This window comes from Erinaceus europaeus, chromosome 5 (assembly GCF_950295315.1).
Source record: "Erinaceus europaeus chromosome 5, mEriEur2.1, whole genome shotgun sequence".
In the NCBI taxonomy this organism is placed as follows: domain Eukaryota; kingdom Metazoa; phylum Chordata; class Mammalia; order Eulipotyphla; family Erinaceidae; genus Erinaceus; species Erinaceus europaeus.
Window position 1 is genome coordinate 115,614,618 of NC_080166.1, and position 23,665 is coordinate 115,638,282.

At 42.6% G+C, this 23,665-nt stretch overlaps 1 protein-coding gene and 1 long non-coding RNA gene across 3 annotated transcripts in view; both read right to left on the minus strand.

The window, feature by feature from the left end:
- KL (klotho) overlaps positions 1–1,007 on the minus strand; it is an 88,402-nt gene extending 87,395 nt beyond the window's left edge. For both annotated transcript variants that reach the window (XR_009549997.1, XM_007520296.2), the window contains exon 1: positions 178–1,007. Coding sequence is in view for 1 of the 2 variants with exons in the window: in XM_007520296.2 (XP_007520358.2) it covers positions 178–996 (819 nt within the window). In the remaining variant the exon portion in view is untranslated. The remainder of the gene's footprint in view (positions 1–177) is intronic.
- LOC132538640 (uncharacterized) overlaps positions 1–23,665 on the minus strand; it is a 915,711-nt gene that overhangs the window by 772,851 nt on the left and 119,195 nt on the right. The gene's annotated exons all lie outside the window — the stretch shown is intronic.

Genomic DNA, 23,665 nt, shown 5'->3' on the forward strand with positions numbered 1-23,665 from the left:
TTCCCGGGGAGGGAGGTGCAGGCTGCCCAGTCCCCTCTCAATGCCCCCCACCCCCGGGGAAGCACATCACAGTGAGCTCACAGGTGCGTTCCAGGGCTGCCCTGTCCGAGATGGAGACTGGACTGGGGCACCCCTCTTGCCCCTGGAGTGGCCCTCGGGCAGGCCCCACCAACTCACCAGGAGCAGGTTGTGCGCCACCAGGTACCCGAGTCGCGGGCTGCCCCGGACCCCTGGGGCCAGGCGCCCAGTGACATAGCCGTGCCAGGCCACCACGTAGGGGTTGTCGATGGTGATCCAGTGCTTGACCTGGCCGCCGAAGTGGCGGAAGCAGAGCTCGGCGTAGTCCCTGAAGTGGTCGGCCAGGCCGGGGTGCGCCCAGCCGCCGAGGGCGTCCTGCAGGCTCTGGGGCAGGTCCCAGTGGTACAGGGTGACCACGGGCCACACGCCCAGCTCCCGCAGCCGCTCCAGCAGGCGCCTGTAGTAGCGCAGCCCCTCGCGGTTGGGGGCGCCCGCGCTGCCATTGGGGAGCACCCGCGCCCACGAGATGGAGAAGCGGTAGTGGGTGACCCCCAGCTCCCGCAGCCCCTCCGTGTCGCGGAAAACGTGGTTGTAGCCGTCGGCGGCCACGTCCCCGGTGGCGGGCGAGAAGGGCGGCGGGGCGCCCGACGGCTGTCCGGCGGCGGCCGGGGAGTCCCCCAGGGGCGCCGGGGGGCGGTGGGTGAAGGTGTCCCAGATGGACGCGGCCTTGCCGTGCTGCCGCCAGCCGCCCTCCGTCTGGTAGGCGGCGCTGCCCGCCGCCCAGAAGAAGCCGTCGGGGAAGGTGCGGTGCGGGAGCCCCGCGGCCTCGGGGGGCGGCGGCCGCGCGAAGCGGGTCCAGGTCTGCGCCCCGTCCCCGGGCTCTGCGCGCAGGCGGCGGCCCAGGACCAGCAGCAGCAGAAGCAGCGGCGGGAGCCCGAGCGGGGGCCGCGGGCGGCGCGGCGGGGCGCTGGCGGGCATGCTGTGCGGGAGCCGGGCTGGGGCTCCGCGCCGAGCTCCCCCTTTATGCTCGCGCCGCGCCGCGCCGCGCCGCCCGCCACCCCCTCCGGCGCGCCCACCCCCGCTCTCCGGGGCCCGCGGGCAATGATTACCTGCCAGCCTGCGCCGCCCGCGCCCCGCCCGGGAATGGGGGGGCAGCGGGGGCGCCAAGGGCAACGGTGCCCGGGGACGGGGCACCGGGCGCTGCTCCTGGACGACGTGGAGCAAAGGCACCTGCTCCGCGCCGCTTCCAGAAGCCGCTGTGGGGGCCGTTTGAGGGGCCCGAGATCATCCCCCTCCCCGCACCCCTATCCCAACTCCTCAAGGAGCAGCGGTAGTGGGATGTGTGGAGGAGACTGCCACCACCGCGGGATCTTTGCTGGGTCCTCGCCAGGAAGCACCTGCTGCCTCTTTTCTTCCACAGGCAGGTGCAGGGAGGGAGGTCTGGATGAACTTTGCTCGCAGCCAGCTGGCAATGGGCTGAAGAGGAACTGAGGGGCAAGTAGACAGAGCTAGGTCTGAGCTTCGAGGCTGTGTGACAGAGGGGCTCTTGGAGGATTTTCCTTCAGATCTTGTGGGTAAGATGCTCAGCGCTGGCCTTCCCTCTTTATTTCCAGGAAATAAAGTGGATGTGTGGGCTGCTTTGGGATTTTACCCTCTAGTTTACTGTTATCTGTTAGCCACTCTGAGTGAGCACTTGGTCTTTAATCTGACCTGGCAAAATTACTTGGGAAACTTTAAATGATAGTGGCTCATCATTCTCTGAAGCAACCAGAAATTTGAGGTTTTTGGTTTTTATCCGAGCAACTGGCATTCGTTTGTACAGACTTTCTGCATCAACTTTATGAAAAGTCGCGTGTTCAGGCTTACATCTCTGTTTTAGCAAGTGAGGTCTGTGTAAAGCTGTGCACACAGCCACTCCGGAGTCAGAGCTTCTTGTGTCCCAGTTACCTGAGTTGTACAGAAAAAGAAGGAGGAATTTAGGCCAAGCAACCTCACCCTCCCTCCACAACAAAACACTTCCATGACATTTTTGTCTGATTGCCAGAGAGTCCTTTTGGCTAAAGTCGTGTATGTGCAATGTGCCCTTGAATGTGTGTGTGCATATGATTTGTGATAGCTGTTGTACCTTTGGTGGTAGTGGACAGCCTGGGCTTCTCCACTTTTAGCTCAACCCCACAGTCCCCACCTGCAGGGGTAGAAGCTTTAAAAGCAATGAAGCAGAGCTACAAGTGTCTCTCTCTTCCTTTCTATCTTCCACTTCCCTCTCAGTTTCTCTCTAGGAAGAGAGAAAGAGAGAGAGCAGATGAAAGAACATGTGCAAAGATTACCTCACCTCCCTTTCCAGCTCTGTGTGCCTTGGTCCTTGCACACCTGTTGATGGGCTGCCATCCCCACAAAAGCTCATTCTTTCTCATCCATCTCACTCCTGTCATGTCTACACAAAGTTAAATGCCATTACAGTTTTAAATGTTCAGGTGAAGGTACTCTTGTTAATTGCTTTAAGACACATACACAACAAATGCCTCCCGTCTTTTATTAAACATGCCCAAACTCTAGCCAGCATCTGTTATCCTGATTAGTAAGATGGAGCCGTCAGTCTGGAACAAGACTGATTGCTATGCAGTTGCACGTGCCATTTACATTTTCCAATAAGCTTGAAATAACAAACAGCAACACCCCCATAATGAAAGAATTCTACCACACGACTGCACAGCCGCACTCTCTTCCAACTGAACCATATCTGTAGGCAGGATCACATGCCCCTTCCAGAGCTGAAGAGGAGAGTGTTTGCGGACTTGCAGCTTGTTAAGTTTCAATTAGAAATGTTTCATGGCTCTTATGGAAAATAGCTTAGGCTAAGTGTTCACTTATTGGTGTATGGCCTGTTTGCTCAGGGCAGATCATATCTCTTGCTACTTTTCTTTAATCAACAGTGAAAAAAGGGGGGACTTGGAGTGGTAATTTAAAAAAGAAAAAAGCAAGTTGTCTGAAGTCTTCACATTTGAGGTTTATCTTTCTCAAAAGGAGACAGGAAGCCTGCTGGTAGCACACCTGGTTAAGGACCTGCTCAAGGACCCAGGTTCAAGCCCCGCTCCTTACCTGAAGCAGGAATGCTTCATGAGCAGTGAAGCAGGTGCAGGTGTCTATCTTTCTCTCTCCTCTATCTTCCCCCTCTCAATTTTTCTCTGTCCTATTAAATAATGTGAGGGAGAGGAAGAAGGAAGAAGTAGCTAGCACAGACTCCTAGCAATAACCATGGAGGCAAAAAGGGGGGTGGGCATGAAGCATATATAGCTCCTAAGTTGGACAGCGAGCACTATCGGTATTTGCAGAGATGGGATATGTGGGGGTGGTAGCTAATTTCACCATAAAATAAAGATTACATGAAAACTCTATGTTTGCCAATGTTCTGTTCATATCCATGAAGCTATGGATTCCTGAAGTGCTAATAGCAGCTTCAGCTACTAGAGCAGAAGCTGTGACTTTTTATTGGCTAAGTCTTGTGTTGATTCTTATCTTTTGCAGCCAATTCCAGACGTCTAAAATGTGACTTTCAGTCAAAGCTTTTGTTCTCCCATGAATCAGAGATTACTTATGCCATGCTCTGCTTTAAATGTGAAGGTGACATTATTGATATAGTGGAGGAAAGGAACTAACTTTTCTCATGGGGATGATTTTCCACCAAGTAAAGGTGGTCAACGCTGTAAGCATCATTCACCTTCCTTCAGTCAGTCACTTTTCACCAGTTATTCTCCAGTTTTCCCCCAGGGAATCACTAGAACCTTCCCCATCAATGGGAGCAGAAGGAGACTTGTTGACTCACAGGGCCCCTGACAGGCCTTCAGTCTCAAGAAGGCTCAGTTTACGAGTTACAGATATTCAGCCTCTGTGTGGAGACACTGATACCATTAACAACAGTCTCTCTGAGCCACAACCCTGGGGCTTAAGACTTTAAAATAAAGACATAACAGAACTTTGGTGGTAGGAGTGATGTAGAACTATACCCCTATTATCTTATAATCTTGTAAGTCACTTTTATTATTTTCCTTTTTTAATATTTTTGTTTATCATTGGAAAGAGACAGTCATTGAGAGGGGAGGGGGAAATAGAGAGAGAGAGAGAGAGAGAGACATGAAGCCTTGCTTCACCACTCATGAAGCTTTCCCCCTGCAGGTGGGGACCAGGGGCTTAAACCTGGGTCTTTGCACACTTTAATGTGAGCACTTGACCAGGTGTGCCACCGCCTGGCTCTGTAAATCACCTTTAAATCTTTAGTTAAAAAAAAAAAAAGCCATGGGAGTGACCTAAGGAGATGTCACAGTGGATAAAGTGTTGAAGTCTCAAGGATGAGCCCTGAGCTTGATCCTCAACAATGTCTGTGCCAGAGCTAGGCTCTGGTTCTCCCTCTCTTTCTCCCCAATCTCTCTCTCTCTCTCTCTCTCTCTCTCTCATCACTTTCTCATAAATAATCTTTAAAGGGTGGTGGTAGAAAGTATGATGGTTATGCAAAGAGACTCATGCCTGGGGCTCCAAAGTCCCAGGTTCAATCCCCTGCACTACCATAAGCCAGAGCTGAGCAGTGCTCTGGTAAAATAAATAAATAAATAAATAAATAAATAAATAAATAACATTTAAAAATAAATTATAGATGCAGAGCTTGAATGTGAGAAGTCTCCCCCTGTCCTCAATGACAAATACTTCATTGGGAAAAAAGAGAGAGAGAGATAAAGTTGGTAACCAGTAAGTTGTCTAGTTTATTGCGTTGAGTGTTATCAAATGTTTGCAAGATTGACAGTTCAGAGAAAGGAGAAATTACCCCATTTCCAGTTGGTTGGAAATGTTTCACAGGGAGGATATGATAGTATTTGCTATTTGTAGAATAAAACTTGCAAGAAGACCTAAGCAGAAACAATAGAGAAGTAAAGCCTGGGGGTGGGAGGGGAGTGTTCATAGCAGTGCAAAAACCAAACAAACAAACAAAAAAACTATTGTGCCAAATGCCAAATACAGTAGAAAAGATACTAGGTAGGTAGGGTCAGACTGCAGATGCTTTGTTTTCTTAATAGAGAGGGAGGTAGGGGCGGTGGAGACCACAACAGCAACACTTCCTTCAGTGTAGTGAGGACGGTCTTGAACCTGGGTCACACATATGGCAAGCCGCACACCATGAGCCATTTTACCAGCCTTGTGAATAGTCTCTAGTGGGTTTTCTCATTAAACCCCATGTCACATCTACTGTAATTTACTTGTTAAACAAAAATGTGTTTTGTGCTGAACATTATTCTTGGCACAAGGAATATAGCCACGAACAACAGAGAACAACAATTCCCGCTCCCCCACCCCCCGACACACACACACTTGCCTCATGGTTGTCCTTGGAACCAGGTAACCTGGCTCCCACCTCAAGGCCTTTGACATGCCATTCCCTGTCTCTGGAATGTTCTTCACAGAAACTGCCTGCTTCTGGGAAGTAGCCACATCCTGAGAGCAGCCTGCTTTGACCTCTCCATCCAATCTAGTTACCCCAACTGCTCCCAATTGCAGTATCCTGTTTTGCTTTCCTCGCAGATCTTAGCACTTCCCAGTCATCTTGTTTACTTATTCCCTTTGCCCCCAGCTAAAATATAAATTCTATCAGAATAGACATCTCGTATTTTTTCCTTGCAAATTCTCCCATACCTGGAAAAGTGCTGACACGTTGTACTTGCTGCACAGATATTTATGGAATGAATTCATTGGTAAGAGAGAGCTCAAGCACATTGAGAAGTCGCGAGCCACATTCTATTTTACAAAACAAGCTGTGATTAATTAGTAATGTCTGCCCTGAGCACAAGGAGAAAAAAGTGACATGGGATTTGACATCTGGAATTGTACTTTGGTAGGTCATGTCCCAAGTCTACTCCACTCAGACCTCAGGTCAGTCTGATGATACAACAAGAACCAGAACACAACATTGTGTAACTGTACAGGCGATCTAGTACCAGCATATCCCACTCACCCTCCTCCCCTCCCAGTGGTACTCCTGTAACTAGAATCAAAAGATTGAAATGGCCTTGAGACAAGGGTTCTAAGCTTCTCTGTTGCAGCTGACTTCTCATTCCACACAAGTTTTCAGGTTCATTCAACCTTTCTGAGGAACTAGGAACTAGGAAGGGAAAAAGAGCCATTCTCTCCCATAAGGATCCTTGGTCCTCATTTTTGCAAGCAAAACTAAAGTGCAGTAATTTATAATCCACAAACTGAACCTCAGCTCAGATCAGGAGTCACAGAAATATTTCAAAAAACAGAGTTATACGAGCAAAGAGCAAGATGCCTCAAACTTAAAGAGACAGGTGGTGGTGCACCTGGCTGAACATACTGATGACAGTGTGCAAGGACCTCAGTTCAAGTTCCTGCTCCCTGCCTGCAGGACAGAAGCTTTCTGAGCAGTGAAACAGTGCTGTAGGTGTCTCTCTTTCCCTTCCCATCTCTATTTCCCCCTTCCCTCTCAAATTTGCTCTGTTTCTATCTAAAATAAAGAAAAAATAATTTTTTAAGAAGAGGGGAGCAGTATTAATTAACTAATCGATTGACCTGTTAGTGACACAGCTTGCTTTGTTGGGGGAAAGAGATCATAATCTGACATTTCACTTCACAGCAACTAAAGTCGCCTGGATTATGACTGAAGGAAAATCTAGATCAAGCAAAGAAAAGAGAAATATGCAAGACATTTGCACGATAACTGAATATGAGAAATTAGAGAGAAGAAAAGCTAAAGATGACTTAAACAATTTGAATTTGGCTGTAAATGAAAATGATATTTTTGGGCGGGGGTAGATAGCATAATGGTTATGCAAAGAGACTCTCATGCTTGAGGCACCAAAGTCCCAGGTTCAATTCCTCGCATCACCAGAAGCCAGAACTGAGCAGTGCTCTGGTAAAATAATAAAATTAAAAAAAAAGAAAATGATATTTTCATAGGTATCCTTAAGAACACAGAAGGTGTGGTTAAATTTTGATGAAAGGGGCTGAGGAGACAGCATGATGGTTATGCAAAAAACTTTCATACCTTAGGCTCCAAGGTCTCAGGTTCAATACCCAGCACCACTATTAACCAGAGCTGAGCAGTGCTCTGGTCTTTCTTTCTTTCTTCCTTTCTCCCTCTCTCTTTCTCTCTCTCTTTCTCTCTCTCTCTCTCTATATATATATATATACTTTTTTTTTTAATTTCTTCATTGGGGGATTAATGTTTTATACTTGACAATAAACACAATGGTTTGTACATGCATAACATTTTTCAGTTTTCCACATAACAGTACAACCCCCAATAGGCCCTCTGTCATCCTTTTTGGGCCTGTACTCTACCTGTACCTACCCCAGAGTCTTTTACTTTGGTGCAATACACCAACTCCAGTTCAAGTTCTACTTGTGTTTCCTCTTCTGATCTTGTTTTTCAACTTCTACCTGAGAGTGAGATCATCCCATATTCATCCTTTTAATATATATATTTCATTCAAATAAAATAATTTTTTTTAAAAATTGATGAAAGATCAATTCAGTACTAAATATGTTGACTTGAAAGTGTCAAAGACATAAGGGGGAAGATTAAGCAAGTAATTAAAAGTTACAGGTTTGAAGCTCACAAAACAAATATTGTAGATATGAACCAGACTATGAAATATTGATTTCTGTTCCATGTACAGAGTCTGAACAGACCCTGAGAAAGATGAGGAAATACTCATTGGAAATGTCAGGCATCACCAAATGTCAAACACAAACACTGTCACAATGGGGTTAACATGTTGATGATGTTTCTATTTCCACTCCTGCAGAATCTGGAACTCCACTTTAAGATTCCTCCAGAGAAGATCTTTACATGCCACACATCAGACAAGAGGCTAATAACCAAAATATATAAAGAGCTCACCCAACAAGGGCAACAAAAGAGAAAATAAATAAATAATTTTTTAAAAAAGCTCACCAAACTCAGCAATAAAAACCAAATGACCCCATCCAAAAATGGGAAGAGGACATGAACAGAATATTTACCATAGAAGAGATTCAAAGGCCAATAAACATGAAAAAATGCTTCAAGTCATTGATTGACAGAGAAATGCAAATAAAGAAAACAGTGAGATACCACTTCACTCCTATGAGAATGTCATACATCAGAAAAGGTGGCAGCAACAAATGCTGGAGGGTTTGTGGGGACAAAGGAACCCTCCTGCACTGCTGGTGGGAATGTAAATTAGTCCAACCCCTGTGGAGAGCAGTCTGGAGAACTCTCAGAAGGCTAGAAGTGGACCTACCCATGACCTTGCAATTCCTCTCCTGGGGATATATCCTAAGGAACCAAATACACCCATCCAAAATGATTTGTGTATATCTATGTTTATAGCAACACACTTTGTAATGGCCAAAACCTGAGATCAACCCAGGTGTTCAAAAACAGATCAGTGGCTAAGTGAGTTGTGTTCTATATACACAATGGAATACTACTCACCTATTAAAAAATGGTGAATTCACCTTCTTTAGCCCATCTTGGATGGAGCTTGAAGATACCGTGTTAATTGAAGTAAGTCAGAAACAAAAGGATGAATACGGGATGATCTCGTTCACAGGCAGAAGTTGAAAAGTAAGATCAGAAGGGAAAACACTAAGCAGAACTTGGACTGGAGTTGGTGTATTGCACCAAAGTAAAAGACCCTGGGGTGGAAGCGGGGAGGGTTCAGGTTCTGGAATAGGATGGCAGAGGAGGACTTTCTGGGGGTTGAATTGTTATATGGAAAACTGGGAAATGTTATGCATGTACTAACTTGTATTTTACTTTAATCCCCCAATAAAGAAATAATAATAAAAGATTCCTTTAAAAGGAATTTTAAAAGGAATTGTCTGACTCAGGTGTTGTCCCATCCTACCATCCAGAATATCCCTCTGGCCCTGCCCTGTAGACCTTGCCCAGTGCTAGTGAAGCCACATGAAGGGGAATGCCCAGGAGAAGTACTGGTGTTGAGCTCCATCCCCAGAACCCTCCTGGCAGTGGTAGTAAGCAGCACTGGGAGAATGTCACCACTGTTGCCCAGACCCAAAGCCATGTTCCATAAAATCAAGTCACTTGACCACTGCTGCAGTTCCTCAAGTTTCAATCCCACCTCACAGGCAAGAGATCATGTGTTCATGCCCTTCTTTTTTTTTTTTATTATGAATCTTTTTTTTTTAATTTTTTATTTATAAAAAGGAAACATTGACTAAGCCATAGGATAAGAGGGGTACAACTTCACACAATTCCCACTAACAGAACTCTGTATCCCATCCCTCCCCTGATAGCTTTCCTATTCTCAACCCTCTGGGAGTATGGACCCAAGGTCATGGTGGGATGCAGAAGGTGGAAGGTCTGGTTTCTGTAATTGCTTCCCCACTGAACATGGGCAGTGACAGGTTGATCCATACTCCCAGCCTGTCTCTCTCTCTTTCCCTAATGGGTAAGGGCTGTGGGGAAGCAGAGCTCCAGGACACATTGGTGGGGTTGTCTGTCCAGGGAAGTCCAGTCGGCATCATGCTAGCATCTGGAACCTGATGATTGAAAAGAGAGTTAACATAAAAAGCCAAACAAATTGTTGAGCAATCATGGACCTAAAGGCTGGAATAGTGCAAATGAAGAGTGTGGGGGGGTGGTCTCCATTTTGTAGATAGCTAGTAGGCATATTTTGGTTATATCCCAAAGGGCCTATGGCTATACTAGTGGTTTTTTTGTTTTGTTTTGTTTTTGTTGGTGGTGTTGTTTTGGTTTTGCCTGAAATATGATATGCAGGTGGATCCTAATTATTGTCTGGGGAGATGATGTCATGGCTGGAAAAAGGACCAGAAAGCTGGATCAGGGAAGAGAGTAGCTCCCAAATATGGGAAAAGTGTACACATATTGTTGACTGTAAACCCCATGGATCTGATGTGATCTGGGGCCCATATTCAGCTTAGATGCCTATGTGACCTCTGCATCCCTGTAGATCTGAGCTCACATTCTGTGGTCATAAGTAGGAACGTTCCAGGTTGCCCCAATATCAGGACCCATCTTCTTCAGATGTAGCATAGAGTATATTGTCCAGCCTCCCATTAGTGGATGGAACATTCTCTACCTTTGTTGATCCAAGTTGAGGGCAAGGTCCTATGGGGGCCCACAAAGGGGTCTATTGTTTCTTCCTGATAGAAATGACCGGTAACAATGGAGAGAGGGATTTATTTGACGTCTAGGCCCACCATGTCTGTTTGGGAATCTCAGGACTCCCTAATTAAGGCCCCAGCTGATGGGGTGGCCTGATAGTGACTAAAGAGTTATCCTTAAAGTATGCCAGTCTCTTGCCTTTATTCAGCTTTTGTAGTCCTTGCTTTGATGGAGTTAGCTTTGGAGTGAATGAGAGAACTGTAATAGGAAGTAGGTGAGGAGGTTATCTAAGTAGACACTATTTCATTATGAACTTGATTCTGACTCACTACAGACTATTGTGTATTTTTGCTTTCTGGTATATATTTTGCCCTAATTTATGGATACATGTGAATATATGCTTTATCTTATGGGACCTGGTCTATATCTAGGTTTTGGGACTTTGTTTAGGAAGTGAACCTCCTGGAATGGAATTAGAGAATACAATTAAAGGAAAGGTCTCAACCAAGTAATGAAGGTGAAGGGTTGACATTCCATGCCTGAAACCTCTGGACACAGTCTGAAGTGAAGCATAATGAGGTGGTACTCATTGCACTGATTAGGTTGGGATTGGCGGATACAATATTATTTGGTATGAATTGAGAGAAGCATGCAAGAAAGTGAGCCCCAACCTACAGGTTCCAGGACTGGGGGAAATATAGGCTCTATAGAGGAAGCAGGAGGTTCCTGCTGGCTCATGCCTCTTCTTAAAATTGCCTTCACCAGGGGGCCAGGCGGTGGCACACACTCAGTTCTTCTTCTAGCGTTTTCCCTTCTTCTGTAGCCAGTCAACAGCGTCAGGTTGAGCCTGATGTAAAGTTTCGAGACCTCCTTTGAATCTGGAGAGGTGGCAGTCGTTGACTATGTGGGTCATAGTCTGTCTGGAGCCGCAGGGGCAGTTCGGGTCGTCTCTGGCTCCCCGGCGATGGAACATAGCGGCGCACCGGCCATGGCCTGTTCGATAGCGATTGAGGAGGGCCCAATCATAACGTGCTAGGTCAAAGCCGGGTTGACGCTTGCAGGGGTGTGTGATGAGGTGTTTGTTCTTTACCTCAGCTGACTGCCAACTCTGTTTCCAAGAGACTGGAACAGAGAAGTTCAGTGTAGGCATAGGGGACCAGATTGGGTGACGAGACGTCAAGCGTTGGACAGGGTGGGCGAAGATATCCACGTATATTGGCAGGTCCAGTCGAGCGTAGACGTGGGAAATGAACTTAGATGATGCCGCATCCCGACGAATATCTGGCGGGGCGATGTTGCTAAGAACTGGCAGCCATGGAACCGGGGTGGAACGGATGGTTCCAGAAATTATCCTCATGGAGGAATATAATTTGGAATCGACCAAGTGGACATGGGGGCTACGGAACCATACTGGGGCACAGTATTCTGCAGTGGAATAGCATAATGCCAGAGATGATGACCGTAGTGTGGTAGCACTTGCGCCCCACACTCAGTTAAGCACACATATCACCATATACAATGACCTGGGTTTGAACCCCCAGCGGTCTGTAAGTGTCTGTCTTTCTCTCTCTCTATCTATCTAATCTCCTCCTCCCCTTTCAATTTCTCCCTGCCCTGTCAAGTAAAAATAAAGCAGAAAGAAAAAAAAAAAGAAAAAATAGCCACTAGGAGCTGTGGATTTGTAGTGCCAGCACTAAGCCAGAGTGATATAACCTTGGTGGCAATTAAAAAAAAATGCCTTCATTCACATCTCTGACTCCCCCTTGGGCCTTAGAAACATAACACAAGTCCAATAGATCTTCCTACCCAGCACACCCTCTAGAGAACCATTTCTCCTAGCCTATGAAACATACATTCTCAATTGGAACAAACAGTTGCCAGTCAAACTCAAATGACTCTGTTTGGGCTCAACTATCAATAGAGCATCTGCTTCTCCAGATCTTTGATATGTATATACGTGTGTGTGGTTTGATGCAAAGGTTAGAAGGAAATGCACCAAAACTGCAACACCAGTTCTCTCAGATTACAACTCATTTTCATTCTGTCTGTGTCCTTTTAATAGTTTTGTGTTGTGGGTGGGAGAGACAGCATAATGTGTACATAAACTGACTCTCATGCCTGAGGCTCTAAGGTCCCAGACAGTCCCCTGTACCACCATAAGATAGAGCTGAGCAGTGCTCTGGTAAAATAATGATATTTTGAATTGTTTTGATGATTGTTTTTGCTTTTTAATTTCTTTATTGGGGAATTAATGTTTTACATTCGACAGTAAATACAATAGTTTGTACATGCATAACATTTCCCAGTTTTCCATATAATAATACAACCTATTGGTTTTATTATCATAAAAGTATATAACCATAGGCTAACGTGATGGCTTAGCAGCAGAACTGAGGACTTGGCAAATCTGAGAGCCCAGTTTTGATCCCTGCCATTGTATATGCCACAGTGCTCTTCCTCTCCTTTTGGTCTGTTGCTCGTGAAATAAATGAGTCTTAGGGGTCAGGTGGTGGTGCATCCACATGTTATCTTGCTTAAGGACCCAGGCTCCAGCCCCGGGGCCCCACCTTCAGGGGAAGCTTTAGGAATAGTGAAGCAGTGCTGCAGGAGTCTCTCTTTCTCTCCCTCCTTTGATCTCTCCTGACTTTCCAATTTCTCTCTGTCCTATGAACTAAAATAAATCAATAAAAGAAATGAATCTTTAACATTTTTTAGGGAAAAAACTCTGCATCCAGTTTGCCAGTTAGCCTGAGAGCTGGGGAGAGAGATTTCAGTGTGAGAGAACAGGATTTGCCTGCATGTGACCCCAGATTCATCCCCCACGCGGCATATACCAGAGCAACCTCCCATTTCTCTATCATAAAGATGTGAATGAAAAAATAACAGATGAATTAAAATTGTAAAGGTAGCTGGGGAGCTGTGCCACTGACCATCCCCAGCAGAAATCAAAGCAGAGTGAAAAAGCCATTTAGTGGAGGTCCTGGCAATAGCACTGCGGGGATGAAGGACATAAAGTCCTGATGGACAGCTCAGCTGTTCTAGGAGGTGCTAGAACCTCCTGGGGTCCTGCCATTCCTTTCCTTTACTAAGAATGAAGAGCATGCAGCCAAGCTGACTCCGGCTTGGCATGCTGCCCGATGAGACTCAAGAGTCACAAAGCTAGGAAATTCACTTTAGGGGGCGGAAATTGTGAGTCACTCATGTACCACTAACTTTGGAATTAATGGAAACCTCACAGGGAAAAACTACAGGGATTGTCACAGGCAGTCAAATGAAGACATCTGCCAAACAGAAAGTTAGCCAGAAAGCTAGTAAGACATCAAACTGCATTACAATATATATATATATATATATGGAAAATGAAGCACACGCATTAATAAATGGGACTAGCTGAAGCACCAAAGGCAAGAGGATCTTGAAAATATGCTAATGGGTATGCAAGTGGTAGTGCACAGGGTTAAGGGCACATAGTGCAAAGTGCAAGGACCGGTGCAAGGATCCTGGTTCAAGCCCCTCCCTGCCCCCCCTGCGGGGCAGGGGGTCACTTCACAAGTGAGGAAGCAGGTCTGCAGGTGTCTCTCTTTCTCTCCCCCCTCAGCCTCCCCTCTCTATTTCTCTCTGTCCTATCCAATAAAATGGGAAAAAAGGGCCTCCAGGAGCAGTGGGGAGCAGTGGATTTGTAGTGCCAGTACTGATAACCCTAGTGATAACCCTGAAGGCAAAAAAGAAAAAAAAAAGACATAAAATAAACCTTTAAGTTACTTTTAAATTAAAGGTCATCTGGGGGGCTGGATGATGGCACACCTGACTGAGTGTACACATAAGTATGCACAAGGACTGGGCTTCTGGCCCACACCCTCACCCACAGGTGGGAAACTTCATAAACAGTGAAGTGGTGTTATAGGTCTCTCTCTCCCCCTCTTATTCCTCTCTCATATTCTCTTTGTCATATCAAATAAATATATATTAAAAGACATCTGTATTTCTTTGTACAAGAAGAAAATGGATCATATATGTTTTATGTCTCTCCGAAACAAACACCAAGAAATCAAGATTACAGTGTAGATGCTATATAATAGTTCAACAAGGATAGAATGAGTTCGCTGAAAAGGTTTTAAAATGAGGGTTTGTAAGGATGCTTGTACATAAAATTATATGCAATACATACATGATTTTCTTGTAGTACTAAGAAAGGAAGAGAAAAAAAAAGAACACAATTAGCACCAAATGAGACAATAGAGATATTTTCTCAAACTTGCTAAGAAATACATTTTTTATGATAGCCTGGAATTAGTTAAATTCACTATTTAGTCTATTGTTATGGAAAGAACCTTACAAAAGTAAAGATGAAAAATTTATTTTATTTTTTTTCTCCCTTTTTATCTCCCTTTCCCCTCTCAAGTTCTGGATGTCTCTATCCAAAAAATAAAGATAATAAAAATTAAATTAAGGGAGCCGGGCAGCAGCACAGCAGGTTAAGCGCACATGGCACAAAGCGTAAGGACCAGTGTAAGAATCCTGTTTCGAGCCCCCGGCACCCCACCTGTAGGGGTGTGACTTCACAGACAGTGAAGCAGGTCTGCAGGTGTATTTCTCTCCCCCTCTCTGTCTCCCCTCCTTTCTCGGATTTCTCTCTGTCCTCTCTGTCCAACAATGACAACAATAATAACAATGATAAACAAGGGCAACAAAGAGGAAAAAGTAGCCTCCAGGAGCAGTGGATTCATAGTGCAGGCAACAAGCCCCAGCGATAACCCTGGAGGGAAAAAAATTAAATTAAAAATGTAGGAAAGGTTTATTAGGAATATCTTTATAATACTTCATCTGATATATTTGCTTTGGAACTCTTGATTCTCTCAAAATTCCCCCATGGCTCTTTGAGTTAATTTGAAGCTATTTTTTAAGATTATTTTTTATATATTTATTTATTCCCTTTTGTTGCCCTTGTTTTTTTTTTATTTATTTCTTTATTGTGGAATTAATATTTTACATTCAACAGTAAATACAATAATTTGTACATGCATAACATTCCCCAGTTTCCCATTTAACAATACAACCCCCACTATGTCATTTATCATCCTTTATGGACCTGTATTCTCCCCCCCCCCACCCCAGAGTCTTTTACTTTGGTGCAATATTCCAATTCCGTTTCAGGTTCTACTTGTGTTTTCTTTTCTGGTCTTGTTTTTCAACTTCTGCCTGAGAGTGAGATAATCCCATATTCATCCTTCTGTTTCTGACTTATTTCACTCAACATGATTTTTTCAAGGTCCATCCAAGAGTGGCTGAAAACGGTGAAGTCACCATTTTTTACAGCTGAGTAGTATTCCATTGTGTATATATACCACAACTTGCTCAGCCACTCATCTGTTGTGGGACACCTGGGTTGCTTCCAGGATTTGGCTATTACAAATTGTGCTGCCAAGAACATATGTGTACACAGATCTTTTTGGATGGATGTGTTGGGTTCCTTAGGATATATCCCCAGGAGGGGAATTGCAGGGTCATAGGGTAGGTCCATTTCTAGCCTTCTGAGAGTTCTCCAGACTGTTCTCCACAGAGGTTGGACCAATTGACATTCCCACCAACAGTGCAGGAGGGTTCCTTTGACCCCACACCCTCTCCAGCATTTGCTGCTGTTACCTTTTCTGATGTATGACATTCTCACAGGAGTGAAGTGATATCTCATTGTTGTCTTGATTTGCATTTCTCTGACAATCAGAGACTTGGAGCATTTTTTCATGTGTTTCTCAGCCTTTTGGATCTCTTCTGTGGTGAATATTCTGTCCAAGTCCTCCCCCCATTTTTGGATGGGGTTATTTGTTGTCTTGTTGTTGAGTCTGGCAAGCTCTTTATATATGTTGGTTATTAAACTCTTATCTGATGTATGGCATGTAAAGATCTTCTCCCATTCTGTGAGGGGTCTCTTGGTTTGGGTAGTGGTTTCTTTTGCTGTGAAGAAGCTTTTTAATTTGATGTAGTCCCATAGGTTTATATTTGCCTTAGTCTTCTTTGTAATTGGATTTGTTTCATTGAAAATGTCTTTAAAATGTATGCGGAAAAAAGTTCTGCCGATATTTTCCTCTAAGTATCTGATAGTTTCTGGTCTAACATCCAAGTCCTTGATCCACTTGGAATTTACTTTTGTATTTGGTGAAATACAGTGATTCAGTTTCATTCTTCTGCATGTTTCAACCCATTGTTTCCAACACCATTTGTTGAAGAGACTCTGCTTTCCCCATGTAATAGTCTGGGCCCCTTTGTGAAAGATTAGATGTCCATACGTGGGGCCTCATTTCTGGGCTCTCAATTCTATTCCACTGGTCAGTGTGTGTGTTCATGTTCCAGTACCAAGCAGTTTTGATGACAATAGCCCTATAATACAGTTTGAGATCTGGGAGTGTGATGCCTCCGGTTCTGTTCTTTTTTCTCAAGATTGTTTTGGCAATTCTAGGTCTTTTCTGGTTCCAGATAAACATTTGTAGCATTTTTTCTATTCTCCAAAAAAATGTGCTTGGGATCTTGATGGGGATAGCATTAAATTTGTAGATGGCTCTGGGTAATATATTCATTTTGATGATGTTAATTCTTCCAACCCATGAACATGGAATATCTTTCCACTTCTTTTTGTCTTTTTCAATTTCTTTGAGTAGTGACTCATAATTTTCAGTATACAAGTCTTTCACTTCTTTGGTTAGGTTTACTCCTAGATATTTTATTGTTTTTGTTGCTATAGAAAAAGGAACTGATTTCTGGATTTCAATTTCTTCTAACTTAGTGTTTGCATAGAGGAATGTCACTGACTTTTGAATGTTAATTTTATAGCCTGACACATTACTGTATTGCCTGATGATTTCCAAAAGCTTCTTGCTGGATTCCTTAGGTTTTTCCATGTATACTATCATGTCATCTGCAAATAAGGAGAGTTTGACTTCTTCTCTTCCAATCTGTATGCCTTTAATTCCTTGCTCCTGCCTGAATGCTATGGCAAGAACTTCCAACACTATGTTGAATAGTAATGGTGATAGTGGGCAGCCCTGTCTAGTACCTGATCTGAGGGGAAATGCTTCCAGTTTTTCACCATTGAGTATGATGTTGGCTGTAGGTTTGCTATATATAGACTCCGCTATCTTCAGGAATTTTCCATCTATTCCCATTTTTTGTAGTGTTTTGATCATAAAGGGATGTTGGATTTTGTCAAAGGCTTTCTCTGCATCTATTGATATGACCATGTGGTTTTTGGTCTTGCTTTTGTTGATGTGGTGGATCACATTGATTGATTTACGTATATTAAACCAACCTTGCATGCCTGGGATAAACCCCACTTGGTCATGATGAACAATCTTTTTGATATACTGCTGTATCCGGTTGGCTAGAATTTTGTTCAATATTTTCGCATCTATGTTCATCAGAGATATTGGTCTGTAGTTTTCTTTTTTGGTTGTGTCCCTGTCTGCTTTTGGTATCAGGGTGATGTTGGCTTCATAGAAGCTGGCAGGGAGTATTCCAGTGTCTTCAATCTTCTGGAAGACTTTTAAAAGTAGAGGTATTAGTTCTTCTTTGAAAGTTTTGTAGAATTCATTTGTAAAACCATCTCGTCCAGGACTTTTATTTTTGGGAAGATTTTTGATAACTGTTTCAATTTCATTAGCTGTGATGGGCCTGTTCATGTTATCCACTTCCTCTTGACTTAGTTTTGGAAGTTGGTAGGTATATAGAAAATCATTCATTTCTTCCAGGTTCTCTAGCTTGGTGGCATATAGTTGTTCATAGAAGCCTCGCATGATATGTTGAATTTCTGCAGTGTCTGTTGTGATATCTCCTCTTTAATTTACTATCCGATTTATTTGGGTCTTCTCTCTTTTTTGTTTTGTGAGTCTGGCTAAAGGTTTGTCGATTTTGTTTACTCTTTCGAAGAACCAACATTTACTTCGTTGATCTTTTGTATGGTTTTCCTATTCTCAATGTTATTTATTTCTGCCCTAACTTTAGTGATTTCTGTCCTTCTGGTTGCTTTACGGTTCCTTTGTTGTTCTTCTTCTAGGTCTTTAAGATGTGCAATCAGGCTGTTTATTTGTGCCTTTTCTTGTTTCCTAATATGTGCTTGGATAGCTATGAACTTCCCTCTTAGGACTGCTTTAGCTGTGTCCCAAATATTTTGATAGCTTGTGTCTTCATTTTCATTGAACTCTCGAAACATTTTGATTTCTTCCTTGATTTCCTCTCTGACCCAGAAGTTGTTAAGAAGTGTACTGTTGAACTTCCACATTTTGGGACTGTTACTAATCTTTTGCTGATTGTTAAGTGTTAGTTTAATTCCACTGTGGTCTGAGAAGATGCTTGGGATGATTTCAGTGCTCTTGAATTGGCTGATGCTGTCTTTGTGGCCTAACATATGGTCTATCCTTGAGAATGATCCATGTGGATTTGAGTAAAATGTGTATTCCAGTTTCTTGGGATGAATGACTCTGAAAATGTCCAATAGTTCTAGTTTATCTATCTCTTCATTTAGCTCCCTTATGTCTTTACTGATTTTCTTCCTGGATGATCTGTCAAGTTGAGATAGTGGGGTGTTGAAGTCCCCTACTATGATTGTGTTACCAGTTAATATATTGCTGTAGCTCTTTCAGTAGAAGTTTGATGTATTTAGATGGCTTCTCATTGGGTGCATAGATATTAATAATTGTTAAGTCCTCTTGATTGACTGATCCTCTGAGCATTAAGTAGTGTCCATTCCTATCTTTTTTAATCTTATCTATTTTAAAGTCTATCATGTCAGATATGAGAATAGCTGTTCCTGCCCTTTTTTGTGGGCCATTGGCTTGTATGATAGTTTTCCATCCTTTAACTTTAAGTCTGTGTTTGTCTTGTTGAGTTAGGTGAGTTTCCTGTAGACAACATATTGTTGGGTTGTGTTTTCTGATCCATCTTCCTACTCTGTGTCTTTTATTAGGTGAATTCAGGCCATTGATATTTATTGATATCAAAGATTGAAGATATTTTAACGCCATTCTTGTAGAGTTTTAGAGTGTTTTGATATATGTCCTAATTGTGGTGATCTGGTTGTTTATAGGAGAAAAATTTATTTTAATAAAAATTGTTTTCTGTTAATACACAAGGAAGAATAAAAAGCAAGTCAAATCATTATTAAGTATACTCCAAATTTTCAGCAATTTAGGCTCTGTGTAAATTGTGCTGTTTTGCAAACCAAAAGGGGGAATGAAGAAAAACAGAACAAAAATGATCAAAAGAGAGAATGACCTGAGGAAATTAAAAGGTAGGCTTATCTGAGTTTTAAAGTAGTCATCTAAAGGAAAGAGACCATCTCATGTTACCTTCTACCTTTCTCTCATCAAGTTCCCACAATACCCTCTTCTGTATGCAGTGTCCTTGTACCTTTAGCAATAATTATAGATAGGGATCAAGAATTAAATGTGAGTGATGGTCTGTTTGGGAACTTTGATTAAGCAGTTCTAGAATACTTAATGATCAATAATGAAAGCAATATGTTTGGGAACATTTTAAATCTAAAGTGTATGCTTTTCATGTAGGAAACACTTGAATTAGTTGCCTTAACACAAAGCTCATTCCTATTTAGGGTCATGTTGTCCCAGAAGAGGTGTACTGCTGTCCTAACCTCAAATGCATGACCTCCCCTAACACCAACCTTCCAAGAGTCCTCCTCTCCTAGCTTTCTCCACAATCCCTAACAAGACCAATGGCTGGGTGATGCAGTGGATTGTGGGTTGGGCTTTCAAGCATGAGGTCCTATGTTCAATTCCTGGTGTATGTGTCAGACTGGTGCCTTGATCCCCCCCCCCTTTGCCTCTGTCTCTCTCTCCCTCTCTCTCTGTCTCTCTCTCTCTCTTTCTTGTTAATAAATAGTAAATTAAATCTTAAAAAGCAAAAAGGCCCATGGTGATGGTTTGCATAGAGTTTAGAGAGACAGGCTGGGAGTATGGATCAACCTGCCAATGCCCATGTTCAGCAGGGAAGCAATTACAGAAGCCAGACCTTCCCCCTCTTGCATCCATAATGACCCTGGGTCCATACTCCCAGAGGGATAAAGACCAGGAAAGCTATCAGGGGAGGGGATGGGATTATGGAGTTCTGGTAGTGGGAATTGTGTGGAGTTGTACCCCTCTTATCCTATGGTGTTTGTCAGTGTTTCCTTTTTATAAATAAATTTTTTTTAAAAAGATAGAAATAAGCTGGGCGTATGGATTGAACTGTCAACACTCATGTCCAGCAGAGAAACAGTTACATAAGCCAGACCTTCCACTTTCTGCTCCCCATAAAGATCTTTGGTCCATACACCCAGAAGGATTAATAATAGGGAAAATTCTATTGGAGGGGCTAAGATATGGAACCCTGGTGGTGGGAATTGTATGAAACTGTGCCCCTCTTATCCTACAATCTTGTTAATCATTATTAAATCACTAATAAAAATAAACAACAAAAAGTTTGTTTTAGGTACATTCCAAGAGGTCTATGGCTTTAATTATTTTTTGCCTCCAGGGTTATCTCTGGAGCTCAGTGCTGAGAAATGGGGGGATAGACACCTGCAGGCCCACTTCACTACATGTGAGCCCCTTCAGATTAGTGTGTCTGTATTATTCTAGTGTTTCATTTCCACATAGTCCAGGAAAGAAGTACATCAGACCAGAGTGCTGCTGGTCTCTGCCACCATCCCAGTGTGACTGCAGGTTACCAGACCAAGAGCTTGTTTTTCAGCTGATGTGGGGAATAACCAGAAACTGGGGTCCATAAAGCTCTAATAGGGACTATGGTCCTTTCCAGACAGCACTGTAGCCCTAACTGTCCCAAGAACCTGAGGGGGGCTTAGAAAAAAAAAGCTCAAGGAAACTGTCCCCAAAGTGCTGTGAGGTGTTATAAGATTGCAGGGCTCAGATTCAGGGCTGATGGGTGAGGTGGGCCTTACCAGCCCTTTATATGAAGCAACCTCTGAGCCATGTCTTTCTTATCTACTCATTGTGTTTGTGAAAGCGTGAAAGCAAGAGAGCAGAGCACCACTCATCCATTGTATTTTAATGGGTTTTGCTTTTCCTTTTTTAAGCTATTTATTTATTTATGAGACAGAGAAGAGATGAAAGAGATGGGGGGGACCTCATTCTGACACATGTACTGCAAGGGGCTGATTGACTTGAGACTTCATACACATGCTTGAGAACAAAGCCGTATACACTGCACCACCTCCTGGGCCACTGTTTCTGTCTTCCTTGGTTGTATGTGGTGAAACTGATCAAATCTGGGGGTTCCCAAATGCAAGTCAGGTACTATACTACAGAGTCATTTCCCCAATCCTCTGTGACCCTTTCTGAATACTCTCTCTTAACAGGTCTCAGCACAGAGTTGTCCAATAGAAAGGCAAAGTAATTCACGTGTGTGCCATCAATTTTTCCTAATAGCTGGATTTAAGGTGTAGAAGGAAAACAGGTGAGATCAGTTCCAAGGATATCTTTCTTTTCACCCAATCTATCCAAGACAGTGTTAGCTGCACATCTGCTTTTTCAGGAAATTTTATTTGTAAACCTCAGTCAATTCCATAGCACTTTATGGTCATTTGTGAACATGGACAAGAAGGCCAAAAATATCCCAGCTGAGATGGGACAAGTTGACATTCTGCTTCTCTGTTTTAGTTCTTATTATAAACAAATGTCCCCTTTTTGGCCTATTTGGGCCATAATTTTTTGCATACCTATGCTTTTTGGAGGTGGTTTTGTTGTCTAGAAATGGCTCCCTTGAACTATGATAAAACCTTGTTGTTTGATTTTCCTCAGTGCAAAATGGCTATGACTTGCCTCTTGGAACAATTGTGATGATAAATCAGTCAATGACGTGTCAAGACAGAAAAACACACCAAACAAGATTACATATTGATCATTGATGAAATGTTATGAAAAGAGACTCTTGGGAACCCAGTCCTGAAATTGATAAATATATAATAGATAAAACCAGCCAAGCTTGGCAGAGTGACTGGATAAAACAAGTGGTAGATGATCACTTCTTGTTGGGTTCAAGACAATTAAATGAGCAATGAAATGATTCTCAGAGAGAAAGTAATGGAAAGAATAACAGTAGCTCTTGGGAATGAATTGTCAGGATTTTGTTTTTTGCTTTTAGATATCGTAAAAGGTTTGAAGTATATGTTGGGTTTGAGCATAGAGAAGACTACTAGTGCCAGAGATAGCTTAGCCAGTAGAGCATATACCTTGCCACACTCAAGGACCTGGGTTTGAACTCTGGCACCCCATAAACTCTGACACCATGGACCAGAGAAAGCTTTGCAGACAGTAGCGTGATGCTAGGTATCTTTCCCTCTCCCTGTCTTTATCTAGAATATTTAAAAAAAAAAAAAAAGAAAGAAAGAAAGAAAGAAAGAAAGAAAGAAAGAAAGAAAGAAAAGAATAAGTTGGCCCAAAGTAGTAGTATCTCACATGTGTGAGACACCAGAACCATCACCCCCAACACAGAGAATATGCTTGGAATTGAGAGAAAACTGGGACAGAAATACAAATGTGAAAACTATGACACAGAATGATAATTGAATTCTGGTATATGGCAAAGTTTTAATAAAATTCTTATTGAATTAATGAATAATTAAAGGTTACTAACGATTTGTTTTATTAGATTACGTTGAGACTGCAGTAACATGAGACTTAGATATATCTAAATAAACCTCTACGGTTTTACTTTTTGTGAAAGACTAATATACAAATAATATAAATAGCATTTAATCGCTACCAAATCTATCATGCTGTTTTATGTTATAGCTTATTTTTAATTATATGCCTTGACTTTTAATGGCATCAGCTGAGATAAAAAATACATTGAAGATAGAATCCCATTTGTTATATGTCAGCTTATCTACCCATAGAAGATGAAGTATCTTAGAAAATACTTTTCTCTAGCAATAAATTTTTATTTTTCTCTCTGTTCTGTGGCACATGTGATCCTTGGTCTAAAATTAATAAAGAGTCTCATTATCTCATGCTCATAAATCATGTTTAGACTTGAATACCACCAGAAAAAAAACCAAGACAAATAAAGTGTCTCAGAAAAGTAGAACTATAATAAATGTTTATTAAGCAGAAATGAGTTGAAAGATCACAAATATTTTTTCCTTTTCCATGTTTTTATCCCCTTTTGTTCCTTGTAGTCAATCCATCCCCCTATCAAATGCCATTCTGTAGACCAAAACACAAATTCTCAAATGTGTTTTGTGCAGGTACATGCTTTTTCTCTCAAAAATATCTTGAATTAGTTAATTAATTTAACATCTGCATAATACTGACAACCTAATTATTACATGTTATTTTGACCATTTCCCATAAGCAGAGACACAAGTATCATCTTTCTTCTCCTCTTGAAAAAAAAAAAAAGTGTTACACTCCTATTTGAAAGCTGTCAGAACTACACTTTTGTTCTCTCTCTTGTTTTTTAATTAAAATTTGTAATTTGAGTGGAATATGCATAATGCAGCATATA